This window comes from Erigeron canadensis, chromosome 5, assembly GCF_010389155.1.
Source record: "Erigeron canadensis isolate Cc75 chromosome 5, C_canadensis_v1, whole genome shotgun sequence".
In the NCBI taxonomy this organism is placed as follows: Eukaryota; Viridiplantae; Streptophyta; class Magnoliopsida; order Asterales; family Asteraceae; genus Erigeron; species Erigeron canadensis.
In genome coordinates this window covers 32,170,312-32,186,270 of record NC_057765.1, presented here as the reverse complement: position 1 = coordinate 32,186,270, position 15,959 = coordinate 32,170,312, and the positions used below count along the sequence as shown (strand labels likewise).

General features: G+C 34.2%; 1 protein-coding gene and 1 pseudogene across 1 annotated transcript; both read right to left on the bottom strand.

Moving 5' to 3' along the window:
* Window positions 1-3,839: 3,839 nt before the first annotated feature.
* Window positions 3,840-8,098, bottom strand: LOC122599350 (annotated as a pseudogene).
* Window positions 8,099-11,711: 3,613 nt separating this feature from the next.
* On the bottom strand, window positions 11,712-12,772 carry LOC122600060 (geranylgeranyl pyrophosphate synthase, chloroplastic/chromoplastic-like). The gene has a single exon (XM_043772711.1). The coding sequence runs from the start codon at window positions 12,689-12,691 to the stop codon at window positions 11,864-11,866; it is 828 nt and encodes a 275-aa protein (XP_043628646.1). The 5' UTR covers window positions 12,692-12,772; the 3' UTR covers window positions 11,712-11,863.
* Between the last annotated feature and the right edge of the window lie 3,187 nt (window positions 12,773-15,959).

The following is a 15,959-nucleotide window of genomic DNA, read 5'->3' as shown; positions in this document are numbered from 1 at the left end:
TATGTAATATATTTTCCCTTTTTAAATTTAACAAAAATTATTATAAGAACGCATATATAAGTAACACATATCTCCAAGTTAACTTGTGACACGTTGAGCAAATTGTTTTGTTAATTTTTGACTCGTGACTTGCGACTATAGGCATAAACACATGTATATGTATGTTTCTAAATAACATTGTAAAAACATAAGTATGAACCTTTGACTATGTAGTTAGAGATTTTATGATATTTGAAGACTTTAAGGTAAGAAGTGAAATTGAACAAAGACTTACATTTAAATATTTCGAGACTATCAGTTCTAACGGAAGTTCAAATTATAGTGTGGCTAAGGGAGGGGGCTCCCCTACACAAACTTTTATCAGCATTTTTTTGGTACACAAACCGACACAATTTTCGCTCTAAAAAAAATCTTTCTTTTATTTGTGTTACACGGATGGAGGCTATATATGGGGAATTGGAGATTTGGTGGTGGTTGTTAAATCTATGATTCTATAAATTTTGGATGAGATAGATAAAGTAGATAAGGTAGAGAGATTAGGTATGGAGATGTGATTGTGATTGTTAAATCTATGATTCTGTAAAAATTTGGATGAGATAGATGAAGTAGATAAGGTAGAGAGAGAAGAAAGATTAGGTATGGAAATGTGATTGTGGTTGTTAAATCTATGATTTTGTAAAATTTTGGATGAGTTGGATAAAGTAGATAAGGTAGAGCAAGAAGAGAAATAAGGTAGAGAGAGAGGAGGAAACGTGTTTTACTTGACTACCTTTGTATTTATTGGGTTTGGTTTTAGTTTGTTACTAACGTGCCAGTGAACATAGTTTGGAACAAAATGGTACAGATAGCAAATAGGAATGGGATGAATGGACCAAAGTCTTTGAAAGTGTACTTAACAATGATAAAACCTTAAAAATCAATTATTTTTGTTGTTTAACCAGATTTATTGTATTAACAATACGCTTTCTGTTTCTTCACAAAAAAAACCCTGCTGACATGTTTAAGTGTGTAGAGTGAAGTAACGTACAAAGGCGTCTGGTTACCTATTTCCCTTATATGCTAATCATTTAAATCTAAAATACTATACATTTGAAGATATTTGACACATTCGTCGTGTATTTGATCGGAAAATCTTCATCTTTATGTGGTGCACGGATGGAGGCTATGTAGAATTGGAGATGTGGTGGTGATTGTTAAATCTATGGTTATGTAAATTTTATTTTCGGGATGAGATAGATGGAGTAGATAAGATAGGTAGAATTGGAATTGAATTTAGTATATATTATTGTATTATTAGTGATGGAGTGGTTGTAACAACCAAATAACAAATGGAATTGAATTTAGTACACATTTTGTACATGAATTATAGACGTGTGAAGTTGTGAACCCACAGAAATTATAACTATTAGCTACCGGCCATCACGTACTAAGGGTGGACGGAGTGGTGAGGTGAGGGGACCGGTACCGGGCCGGTACCGGATGGCACACCGCGCCGACCCCCCAGTACCGGTTGGGTGGGGAGCGTATTGGGCACAGTGGTGCCAGATGTGGTGCCGGGTTATTCGACCGTTACTAATCATTGTTTTTTTTTTTTTTTATTGAAAACCATTTCCATGTATATGCAATATATATATATATATATATACATACATACATACATGTTGGTAGGCTGGAGAAGACGATCCCACCAAAAGTCAAAATATGCAATTTCAGTATTTACATTTTATACCCTAGAGTTTTAACTTTTGTTAAAATGGGTAAAAATGTTATTTTTTATACATTAATATTTTTTTTATTTTTTCTAACATACTTTAAAATTGTTTTAATTTTGTAATGTTTTAAAATTTTATATTTTTTTTAATAAAATGTTTGATTTTGTAGTGTTTATATTTTTTTAATTGTACTTTAATTTATTAAATAAAAAGTTTAATAATTTAGTAATTAAATATAAATAGAAATTAAATTAAATAGAAAAGGGTGGGGAGGGGAGGGGGTGACGAGGTGCTCCTAACATTAGGGGAGGGGAGGAGAGGAGAAGAAAAATCAGGAAGGGAAGGGGAGGGGAGGAGTGGGAAAGCTCTCCCCACCCTAATAATAAATGGCTCCATGCCATGAATGATTCAACTATATGAATAATAACTCCATATAATTTTATGCTGCAACTCATCCATATATAGTAACATATTCTGTACAATTAATTCCCCTTGTAATAATTCTCCTAAAACCATATTACACATGATCACAAAGTCAAGAAACACTACGAGAAAAGAGAATTAGCGCATGCATCGATCGATAAATATGACTTTTAAGTATTTCAAGTTATTATTATATCATCTCTCATTCATTAAAAAACATCATATTATATCATAAGCAAGTAAATCGAATTTAGAAAGAACATATATAAAAATATAGAACTATAGAAGACACATATATGATGCACTTTCAAAAACTTGTATATATTAAACACAATTACATACTCATCTATACAAGTGATCAATCTGTATATATATATATAAAGTTATATATATATATATAGATGAAAATCTTGAAGAACTTAAAATACCATGAATCCATTATGCTACATGATAAAATAACTAGCCTTTTGTGGATCGAACAAACGGAATCCTAAGGCTTCGTTGTTTCTTTTGATTCTTGTTCAAATTAACGTTCCCACCACGACGTCTCGATATGCTTTTTCTCAAAACACATACATCTCCATCGCAAACAAACTTACTGCTTGGTGATGTTTCTGAAAAGCAGCTCAAGAAATTGAACATAGAAGCCATATATATCTATCTATGAACTATAATATTTAGAATGCACTTATATGTATGTACGTATATAAGTTGTCCCTTTGACAATTTTTTGCTTGTGAAATGATCGTTGTATTTATGGTCTCTTTTCGTATATATGTTGTGTGTGAACACACGCCGTAGAGAATATATTGTTAAACAAATAATCGTCAAACTCAACAAATGCGTGTTAAGAATTAATGTTGGTCAATGGAGATGTGCTAAAATATTGGTTTGGTTTTACTAATGAGTGGCGTATATAAGCAGCTGTGCTCAATTTGTTTTCTACATTTTTATATTATTGGTGTCAATGAAAATGTGCTGCATGTCGGTTATTTTACTTCTGGAAATTTTAATTACTTATTACTCGTATTTCCTATTATTTTGTTCTCTTAATTTTAAATTAGATTTTGGATTTTCTAGTATTTAAATTTATTTATTTTTTCCAAAATATACATCTTTACTCCTATTCAACGCTTTTGGTCAATCAATTACATTTCGAATCAAAAAGCCGGTTTCTTCTTCCTCATTCTTTGAGTGCCTCTTTTGGATCCAAAAGCCAAGCCAACATTTTTTGATATTACAAGTGTTTCATATTTGCGAATTATGAGAAAGTAATAAAATAACGAGTTAGAGTCTGAAGACTAGCTTGAAGCACTAAATTTTACAAGACTTTTTGGTTAACAAAGACTACCAACTTTTACTTAATTGACCCAGTGGAAATGTCAGCATGATGTATTAATTATGCCACTGGTTAGCTTGACTGGTCGGGTTCAAAGTCTTTTGGCACCAGACTCGCCAAAAGTTTAGACCAACGTAAGCCGGCCAAATGATCATAACTTGAAACCCCCTATGCCCTATGTACCCTATGCCCTATGTACATGTGATGTAATGATGAGCTCAAACCTGAACATCATCAATACTAATATGAAAAAGATTGCTTGAGCTGTATATACTAATCTAGTAATCTCAAACTTCTAACTAATATGGCACCATGGCATCTACCTAATACATATTGCACATTTGCACCCATCAAACTAGCTTGTGTTTGTATCGAAACTCTGAACAAGCTTTACTAACATTTCTAAAACCAAAATGGTTGGTTAACTTCATAAGTTTTAAGATATATATTCTAACTCTATATATGTTGCTCCGACAAGGGGTATCTTTCTCATGAGCTAAAATGGAGCAGAACCCCTGTCCACACAACCTCTATCTTCTAACTATGTCTCGATATATAACAGACATATGAGCATCATGTCACAAAGGGTTTTCCTTGTTAGAAAGATGCATTCCATAGAGCACTACTCACGTCTTCCCCACACAGCTTGTGAACCTCCTTGATTCTATCAGCTGACCTGCAAATCCCGCTGCAACTCCAGTCAAAAGACGCCACACATAGGTTCCCCGCTTGAGCCTTCCACTCGCAATCTACAACATGTAAATAATAATCAGAGATGGTAAAATAAGCAGGTTGGGCAACAGGTCAAACGGGTTGGCGTTATAACATGTACTTCTAAGTAAGAGTAAAAGAAAATTGGATTCGCTTGAGCCGACCCGTCAACATTCTTTTGTTCAACTTCAGGTTATAAAGATAATAAATCTTTTAACTTGAAAATAGAAACTATGCTGTTTCAAAATAAATATATTTATACTTTTATTATTACCTGGTGGTGTTCCACAGCACATCCTTCTATCGTCAATATGTTCCACATCCAGTCCAATAAACCATGATCCCAATGAGACATCCTCGTTGGCATATTTGTGTAGCACGTATCTAGAATTATCCAAAAGCTCGCGTTATGACATGGTAAACACTAGGATGGTAATAAAAATGTTGGTACTTACTGGTTTATCGAGATGTAAGTAGCCAAATCTTTTGAGATGGCATATAATTGTCCTGTAGCATGACGGAAATACTTGTTTCCTTCCACGCCGAATTTCCAGTGTTCAGGTTCAAAATATCTCACCCCTCTGATCACAGATCAGGAAAGTTAGAAACCAAAGTACAGGTGGAATTTCAACCTATACAAGTGATAAGTATTAAAATATGAACACGTCAAATGTCTAGAGCTAAAAGATTTAGCTAAATGATAACAGGTTTGCGAAATGGACATATAGGGCAAGTCTGATAATCTTCAAATGAAAACTTGCAGTGCATTCAAAAGAGTTTGGGTTTGGTCGAGCATTTTTCCAGCTTATGTTGAAAATTAATTCGGCAAAAATGTACTACAACTTTAATATTAAAATAATAATCCAAGTTTTAGAATAAAGTGATTTGGGAGGTTGTATGTATGAAAAACACAACATTTATATTTTAGATTTATTTACTTAATCATTTGACCTGTTAGAGATAACACAATAGAGGATAACTTCATTTAATCAGCCAAAAGCACAACTTGTGGGCAATTAAGACAGGCTGTTATACATATAATCTTTCAATGATTCTTGTATTAGTTAGTTTAAAGAAAACTATTTCCATTGAACTTGGTAGCGACTTATTAGGGCATAAAGGTAATTTCCATTCTTAAAATTCAAGGGACTATGGAATGATGCTAAACTCTATAAGGGATTCTTAGATAACAAATAGATTGTCATTGCCTTAGCAACTAAACTATTGCAATAAAATAGGATAAAGTTGGAGCATTGTATGATAATTACCGCATTCACTCAACCCATATTAATCAAATTCGTTTTAACATGTCACTCATCTCCCTCACAGACATCAAAACCCCACCCCACCCACCCACAAAAAACCCAGGGCCTGCTGAAAACAGCAACACCTTAAACCAAAATTAAGAGGTTTGGCTTACTTCCGAGCAAGAACAGGACCAGATTTCATGCATCCAACATACACACGAGGTTTTTGACTTATATCTGCTTAATGTTGCTCCAAGTGTACCTTCATTTAACATTCTAACTTCGTAAGTGACAAATGTTTAGGAAAGCAAAAGTGCCTTGTGCATTTATTTGATATAATTACCTATATTTACATGTACATCATCATCAACTTTGACATAGAAATCTGCATCCCACAGAGCAACGGCCGTCGTAAAATACGTTTTTGTTTTTGCTGACAGTTCAAGGTACCCCTCGATATGCTCCAGCCTCAAGAAATCTCCATGCTTCTTTTCTTCTGCTTCGATAGCTCTGTCAAGAATACCACCTGATGTAGCACTGCACATAGATAGTTCACTAGATATTAGTTGTATTCTTAAAAAACTAGATTAATACTCATATGATGGTTAAAGATGTTCCGCTTACCTGTGACCTATAACAAATCGCATCACTATACCTTTTTCTTCCTCAAACTTTTTTAGCTTATCACCTGAATTGATGATAAAAAATGAACTTAAAGAATCAGATGATATAATATTACAGGTGGGAGGTGTTAATGTCAACCTATTTACAAATGAATAGGTTAGTTCCATTTATGGTTCGTCTAGTACGGGTCGTCAAAAGAGCTAAAAAGAGCGGGTTGGAGGTCGTAACAAGTGTCTTTTTAATCAATAAGACCTGCCAAGTCGTTTTATTCATATATAGATATAGATAATTAATAAATTAAAAACAGTTAATTAAATTAACATAAGTTCTGTAATCATACTTTACAAGCTATTTTCTTCTAAAAACGTTGAAAGAAAAAGAAGTATCGTGGGTCAGCCCAACCCAGCAACCCATACCAAAAAGCAAACCATTTTGACCTATTATCCACCCTGCTTGACCCATCCATGTTGTAACCAGAAATTGCACAAGCGACGATCACCTTGAGGCATCCAAGTAGCACGAACCGAGTCTCGTCTTCTTCGGCTACTAAAAGCAGTATTGATACCGATAACCATTAGATATTTTCTTTTTTTGACGGGTTCTGTTAGCATTAGATTGTCCGACATTGGGGATCCTGTAGCTATAGAATCTTGTATAGCTCTTGCTGCTGCTAATTCCATCTCCAAATTTGAAATTGTTTTGTCTAATGTTCTGCATCAACAGCATATTAACATGAACATGTTTTTGTGGAACATAGGATAATAGAATATTATAAAAAGATACACAACTAAGCTTACTGGACGGCATTATGCGTCTTTGAAACTTCCCCGATTATGTCTTTGGAATTCCTTCTTGAGTTCTTATTTTGAAAACAAAGATTCCAAATTTGTTAATTTCACTACTTAATAAAAAAAATTCAAGTGATCATGCTTATATGCATAGCTACTCACCGAGTTTGTATCACAACCGTCTGTCGATAACCTGAGCTTATTAGCTTTGGTTCCCCTCTGTCTTGATATGTCTTTAGCTTCAGGTACGGTCCACATTCTATCACCACAAAGAAATCAATTTGCATCACTTTCTATATGTCTACAAAGGGCATAAACTTGACTACACTTTTCATTCTTGGGGGCATTTAAATGTAGCTTAATAAACTTAATTTTTCTTCTAAATAGCACAAAATTTAAGCGGGTTCCTTTCTCCTGATTCCAATAGCATTGTTTTCCCTTTAAAGTTTAAATTACATTAGAAGATCAATCTTACACATTTCCAAGATTTACATAAAGTTCACTAAGTCTAAATATATCAACAAGAACAAACCAAACATATTGCACAAAAACCCGAAACTTTGGGAAAAGATTTCACAAAGAGACATACTAAAAATAACATAACATCAACCTGTAGTGAGTATTTAGAAGTGCTTATTTAAGTGCTATTGCTTGTTTTCTTAAACAGATAAGCAATGCCAAACAACTGCTTATCTGTTTATTTAAAGAATAAGCATTTTTAAATATACAATCACAAACACTCCTTAATCCAAGATTAGGGAAGTACATTCTAATTATATATTCTAGGCTCAAAATTAACTATTTTAAGATACAAGAACCAAAATGCAACATAATTATACAATATCACGTATCCATTAAAACTAAATACACACAATGCACAATAAATAAAAATTCTAATTCGAAAAAAGTACTAATCTTTATGATATAAAACCTGTCAGTGAACAACATTCCAGCCAAGAAGCAACTGACACACAAAAGCACAGTCAATTTTCTTGACACAAAATTTCTTGAATTCAACTCTGCTCCACCTCTATTCTTCCAACCCATAATTATAAATTATGGGTTTTTTTTATTAAATCCAAATTAAGCTAATTTAAACACAACCCCATGTCGTAATTCCACTTAAATGTGTTAAAAGTTCAATCTTTTTTAATGCCCTGATTGACGATCTATAGTATTAAGATGTGGGCTTTATTGGTTTCAGATGTTCAGACAAGTGAAGATAAGTGGGCTTGAAAGCAGTTGTCAAATGTCAGGTGTCAAATGAAATGAGGTGGCCTTTGTGTTGCATATATATTATATTATGTATATATTTATATAAATATATTTTTGTAAAGAAAAAAAGACACACCGACACAGATTTTGTGTAGTCCAGCTTTGGTTAAATGAATGAAAATAAACTAATAATCTTTTTATTTAGTTGGGATAATGACCTGTGAATGTAGTGAACTATGACAAAATGTCTATGTTATGTATTGATCTAATCGTGGGTCTATGTTATGTAACAAACTTACCAAAATTGTCTAAATGATGCATGTTACAGGCTAAAGCCGGTCATCAATTTTTTCCTCTTTATTTTTAATGACCTGTGAATGTAGTGAACTATAACAAAATGTCTATGTTATGTATTGATCTAATCGGGGGTCTATTTTATGTAACAAACTTACCAAAACTGTCTAAGTGATGCATGTTACAGGCTGAAGTTGGTCATCAATTTTTTCCCTTTAGTTTTTATTCTTATTCTCATAAAATTACACAAACAATGGTGATGGTTTCGAAGCTGATATCATCATCATCTTGTGGGTTTATGTTTTTCGGCTAACTCCGCCATTCCGGCCGCCGCCGTTCACAGCCCACCATTAGGTTTTGCTAAGAGAAAAAAGATTCAATCTTTCACGATATATAGGCCATACTACGAGTCTACCACCCATCTTCTCAGAAGTTTAGCACCATCAACTATCATCCCACTTCCAGACAAGAAGAATCGTCACTTACGACGCCCAATTTCACCCATGTTAGAAAAACCTTACTCTTTGATTCTGTTTCATTTATGAATTGATCCAATCTCTACAATAACCCTCTTTCCTCAAAACCCAGGCACTGCCGACCATTTTTGTAGTTTATCCCGACTACTACTACTCCGATTAGAATATCCAAGTGAAGAAGATGATGATCTATCTTGTTGGTATATTTGTTGTATCTTGTTTTCTTGATTAAATCTCTTGATTCAGATTATACTTATGAATCATTGGATACTGGGGTTAGATCTATTTCTAATACAAATGGGTTTTGTGTGTTTCACACTTCCATTTATATGAATGGGGACAACAAAATAGATAATGGAGCCCTTTTTGATCATCTTTGTTGTGAGGTCTTGTATCATCATTTCTTGTAGGAAATTGGGTAGGGGGGTTGAAGTGGTGATGTCGAGGATGGGGATGATGATATACTATATTATTATGTTAAAATTTTTATTTATCTAGCCATAAAAGTTTTAAAAAAATTGATGGTAACCGGCTACTTATAAATTACCTGGTAACATGCATCACTTAGACAGTTTTGGTAAGTTCGTTACATAACATAGACCCCCGATTAGATCAATACATAACATAGACATTTTGTCATAGTTCACTACATCCACAGGTCATTATCCCTATTTAGTTACATAAATAAACAATTATTGTTAGACCATCTCTAGCTAATTGTTGAAGCCAATCAATAGTTAGACAACTTGGATCATCTCTATGTTTAAAGATAAAAATATCATTTGATATGGTCTTATAAGTTTTTATAATGGGAAGTGATATCCGTACCACTATTTTTAATAGATGTACCACAACTGTACAGTATTAACTTATACAGTTAGTTATATGGTTTGTACATTGTGATACAATTATAAAAATTTGTTGTACGAATATCACTTCTATTTTATAATAACCCATGATGACTTGGATTGTAAAGATTAGAGAAATGTGGTCGTATATGAAAAGAAGTTTTTTAAAGGAATTAATATATTTAGTTATGAGTGATCATACATTTGAACTATCTTTTAAATTAAAATCATTATGACCAAATCTCAACTTTTCATTTTTTTTTCTCCTCAAATTTCAACAATTTATTTGTTCTCACTCCCTATCCTCCCTCTTTCTTCCTCTCCGGCTACCACCATCATCTCTAACCATGACCATAATCTTCCGGCGACGGCGACCACTACAACCATCGTGATCCACTGTCTCTCTCTTCCCTTCTGTCCACGGCGCCGGCAACCGCAAGGGCGGATCCCGTAGCGTATCCAACCACCACCATCTATTGGATTGCCGATCATCAAATCCATACGATTCTCATATGCGTCCGGTGACAACCCCTTTAGAACGGATAAGAGCAACGACCGTACCATATCCACCGGAAAACAAAACTGATTCTCGTTGGAATTGTCGCCGTAGATGTCGCCGCCTTCGCTGAAAATGTCATCATCGCCGGAGATGTCACCGGATTCTGGAAACGGCATTTAAGATTTGAGGAGAGGGAAAAATGAATAGTTAAGATTTGATCTTAATGGTCTTAATTTAAGAAATGATCCTCTATTAACCCACCCCAGTAATATTATATATATCTTTCTAAGTTCTAACAGTTTTTTTAAATAATCTTTCTAATATTTTCATTTGATGTCAAATATAATACATTAACTCTTTCTCTTAATGTATCTTTTAATTGCATTACGTTTACTAGCATGGTATTTGCGCAAATGCGGCGGCGTGGCCACAATGCGATGGTGACCGGTGGTGGTGGCGACTGACGGTGGTGTCGACAAGTAGTGTGGGCTATTATGTAAATCTAATTAATATAATGGTTAGTATAGTTATTTTAAAGGTTGAAGGACTAATGGTATTTTTGTTTCATTTAGAGTGAGGTTGTATCATATTTTTGAGGTATTGTTTTAATGGAGGGCAATTCTGACATTTTCCCCCTGTAACTTTCAACAGGGGGTCTATTCTTTTTAACTAGTCAATTAACCCGGGTTCAACCCGGGCTTATAAATAAAACTTTTGTAATATTAAGTTATGTCGATATTTAAGAAATATGAGATAGTTCAACCATATTCATAATCTCAAAATAGTATATTTTATATTTCGAATGTATATTTAGCTTATTAACCTGCATAATATGCAGGTAATTTAAAAATCTATTATGATAAAACAATTTATATGATGAAAATTTAAAAGACCATGTATAAAATATTAGAGTTTTCAAAGGAAAACAAAAACTTATTTTTTTATATATAGAAAAGAGCATCATAAATAACAAAAATAAAAATTATATAAACTTAAAGAAGGAAAGTGCTTATAATATTATAAGAAAATTAAACAAAAAAAACTTAACTTTAATAAGAATTTAGAGATGACAATTAAGCTATTTTAATTTTTTTAAAATGATAATTTTATAACAACTTTTTTATTATTTAATATAGATAGGCTGATTGATAATATTAAGACGAAAATAGATGGTGATATTATATTTAAAAATTGACATATAGTCGTTTAAAAAAAATTTAGATAATTACATGTTATTTTACATTGGACTTAAGCTAAAAATGAAAGATATCAAGATCTATTAAAAAATAATTTAAACTTTTTATAGAATGATGTCATAAATCAAGAAAATAAAAAAGATATAATTGATAGAAATAAATGTAATAATGACAACTAAACATTATTTAAAAAATCATGATGTCATTAAAATTTTATTTTATTTATATAAAAGATAAGGAGTATAGATTATATTGTCACGAGGATATTTAAGAAGATATATGGAAAGTATTATTTAATCCTTTAGCTATATTTTACAGCTGTAAAGTAATTCTAGAATATGTGTTTTAACTTTTACGATAATAGATATATTACCAGATTTGTACATTTACAATCATGTGATACATGTTCCTGAACAAAAACAATAACACAGATTTAGTGCATAACATAAATAAAGCAAACAAGGCCTTAAAAAATATGGAGAAAGTGACTTTTAGACTCCAATAATGCTGGAAATTTGTTCAACCTTTTTACTATCGAAGTTTTCCAACTCTTGTAGAGCCAAAACCTTCAATTTCTCTATCGATTCCACTTTGATTCTTTCATTCCATTCCATTTCACTTAATAATCGTTGAATCTTTCCTATACAGACCCCATATCTTTTCAACCGTTCGATCTCTTCATCGTTCCCACCTCCCAATATGGCTCCACACTTCGCCCCACACCCGTGGAGTTGTCGAGATGGTTGTCTAATCAACGGGTCTATTTCTTGATTGTCGTCGATCATTCCTTCGGCGCCCATAGCACGGGTAATTTCTATGATCACCCTTAATATCTTCTCAGAATTGTTACTTGCTGAGTTACACCCAGCAAGTAACTCAAATCCAAAAGGCAAAATCCCATCACCAATGAGAAGCTCAATGTTTGGGCCAAACTGGTGTGGGATTATGTCTTTGGGCCCAACTCGGCCCTTTATCAAGAGATGCTCATGGGCATACATGGCCGCATGCATCAAGTGAATTGCTGACGCAGCCACAATAGCATCTTCTCTGTTGCCGCCAACTAGCTCACAAGCGGCGACACACAGAGCAGATGCCGTTGTTTTTGGTGTAGCAAAAGTCAAATGGTGCATTGGTTCGAAAACCGATAAAGGTTCACGGATTGTGATTGTTTTTTTCAAGTAGGAGTCGATATCAGAATGGATGGAATCCAAGTATGATAGATTTTGTGCCACATCGGCAACTATTGTAGTTTTTCGGTAAGCCAAGAGTGCCGTTGGGTTAAATATACGGCTGATATTTGCTAGATGAAGTCGGGGCATTGTTGATAAGACTATATGAGTGGGGGCAAAATCATAAACATATATGTATAGAAGTGGTCTATTAGCATTAGCATTAGCATAATATATAAATAGGAGACGTGTATTTTATGTACTATGACTATCTAGCGTACAACTAAATCAAGCAGTGTTATCTGGTTTTTGGAATTTTATGTTGTGAAAAATGTGATTTGGTATTGCTAGACAAAGTGATTGGTTTGTAGATAAGTGAGCGAACGTCCAAACATATTGACAGATACCTTTTTTAAAAGACAAATGAGAAAGGTGTGTAACATGCTGACATACATGAAAAGTCGACTTTAAATTTAAATTAAACAAACGTATTTATAAAGTAACATCTGAACCTACTCCAGACTGTTATTCAAAATAGATTTTTTTTTTCTTTATAAATTTGTGAAATACTCAAATGTCGAAGTTTTTTAACTCGGCCCGAGGTAAAAAGCGTCATCACCAAACTGATCCCTAATTTAAACTTCTCAATGAGAAACCATATCACCTTGAGAAACCTGAAAGGGAAATCTCACACAAACCCATCATATAGTCACCTTAAATATACTTAAGATATAATTCAAACTTCTGACCTCTTGTGATAAAAAAAAAAGTCTCCTTGTCACTAAATAATTTAGGGGGTGCCTTATACCAAGACTCAACCTCAAGAGGACTGATCGTAGTCAGCGCCACATCAGAAAAAAATCATCCAATGATTATTCGTCTTAAATCCAATCTTATACTAGGACTAGTGTTGGATCCACATTTTTTTTTAATTCTAAATCATATCCAACTTTACACTTTCAATCCCCCAATATTTAACAAAACTAAATAAAACACACACAATTCATTATAATTAAAAATAAAATACGATACAACATTAAAAAAAATAAGAACCCCGAAAATATAATTAAAAAAAACACATTCCTAAATACTTAAAAAAAAAACAAACTAGTTTTCGGGACCACGAACAAACGGGCTATACTCAGCAATCAACTTCTTTTTCGCAAGTGCGATTAACTCCTTTCCTTCATCGTCACACTCGGTTTCACCCATAAATGCTAGAGTCGAGTACATGGTGCGTTTTTTTTTTCCTTCTCACAAATCATGGCAAGAGATTGACGTTGTTCCTCCATAAGGTCTTATTTAGAGCTTCCAATCCTGTCGAGCCGAGCGGCTAGGTCCAAAGCCAATGACCGAGACCACCCCACATCAGATGCACCCGAGGTTCGGGGCGTCTTTGACCTAGTAGGGGCCACGAACGGGTCACGGCCAAAAGTGTCCAACTCCGAAAGATCAATAGGGTCGAGTGGCTTCTCATCACTATCATTTATATCGATGTTGACTCGTCTTTTCTCCATACTTCGACCCATCACATCCACACCCGAGACTTGAAGAAACTTCGGCCTTTCTTTCAAAAGCTTCCAACTTTCATACATATTAAAATGACACTTGTTTTGCTTGAAAAACTCCGATCGTGCTTGTCCTATGACTTGATTGTCATCCTCACCACTCTCTCGATTCAAATCATAAGTTGACCATATCGCGTTGAACTTTGACACTTTTTCCCTGATATTTCTCCATTTTCCCGACAATTTATTCGGCGGACGTTGAATGGATGCTCGAGCATTGTAGTTCTTAATGATTTTTCTTCAAAACAATCGCTATCGTGGTCCTTGCCAACGACCAGATCCTCAGAAGCATCGATCCAACATTCGGTTAGAATTTTCATTTCTAACTTGGTCCAATTCGCCTTGTCTTGAGTGGTGGTTTCCATTGCTTCCATTTGTTCCTTATTCTTCTTGCGCCTAGCCATCGTCTTTGTTTTCCCTCCTCTGGTACGCCGGGATGGTTCGAGTGTGGGTTGGTTGTGGGGTTTGGGGTTAGAATTGGAGCGGTTGTGGCAGTGGGGTCGGCTATGGGGGGTTGAAAGCCTATGAACCACCATGGCAAAACATCGGTTATTGTTGCGGTTGTGAGAATTGATTGAAGTAATTTTAAATATATTGATGAAAGCGGGAGTCATTCGGAATTGGCATCATGGGTTACATTGGAGACACCGGTGATGAAAACGTTGGATATTGTGGTGTTGGCGGCGAGTTGTTCGATATTTGTGGTGCCGAGGATGAGTTTGCGGGTGTGTAGTTTAGAGCCGCGTTGAAGAAGTTTCCGGATCGTTGGTTGTTAAAGTTTGACATGGTTGTTTTGTATATGTTTTATGATTGATTGTAGACTAATATATGTGTTCTTGATGAAGAAATATAGTTAAATGGTGGTGTATATATTGTTGATGAAGCAAAATAGCCGTTAGGGACCGAAACTGCCAACTTTTGAAAGTTCAAATTTGAAGTTTGTAACCGTTTTAGGGGTCATTTGTGTCAAAATCAAAAACTTCAAATATAACCGTTTGGTTTTAAAAAAGAAAAAAAAAACCTCAAGCAACTCGTGCGTGGGGAACGAGTGGGGATAGGACGAATGAGGGACGAGTCCACTCCCGCGGTGTTACCCTGGGAGGATAACGAATGGAGGACGAACGACATAAGGCATCCTCTTAGTGATGGTTGATACTTTCTAGTTTCTAGTTAGGTGTAGTACAATAAACAAAAACTAGAAAGGTACTTACGTAATGCAATAAGGTGCTGATGGTGGCAATAATGCTAATAGACCAGAAATCTGTGGAGGATAGTAAAAGTGTGAACATAACTTGAAATAAATCCTGAATAGTCAACTCTGAATATGAAATATAAACCTTCAATAGTCAGCAGTGAACTATAAATCTTAAATAGTCAGCACTGAACAATGAAAAGGATAATTAAACAACCAGGAACCGTGCGATGGAGCGGCTCTGTAGGTACAGTCGTCCCCATCTTAGTTAAGCTATTAACTACCTAATCACATTCTGCAACATCACATGAAAATGCTTGACGTGTTGATTACTTACATGAAAGTGATAAATCTTCCGATGATGCAGCATTTGGTTGTGTGGATCACTTACACCAAAGTATCATTTGGAAATGTTATAACTTACACCAACAGGGCTGCCTACATCCCTTTTGAGCACTGTGAACATTACATTAAAGCTAAAGTATGTTTTCTTACAACGTACATAAATGGTGATTTTTTTTTCAAGGTTATTACTATTCTATTAAAATTTTTATTGAAACTAAAAAACTTTTTGGCAATAGTTTATTTTTCTAAAAGTCTTTTATAATACGAATAATACACATTCTCTCTTGCTTATATTAATGTTTTATATATAAAA

Excerpts from the sequence above, each read along its gene's own strand:
- LOC122600060 (XM_043772711.1), bottom strand. The coding sequence starts at position 12,691 with ATGCCCCGACTTCATCTAGCAAATATCAGCCGTATATTTAACCCAACG.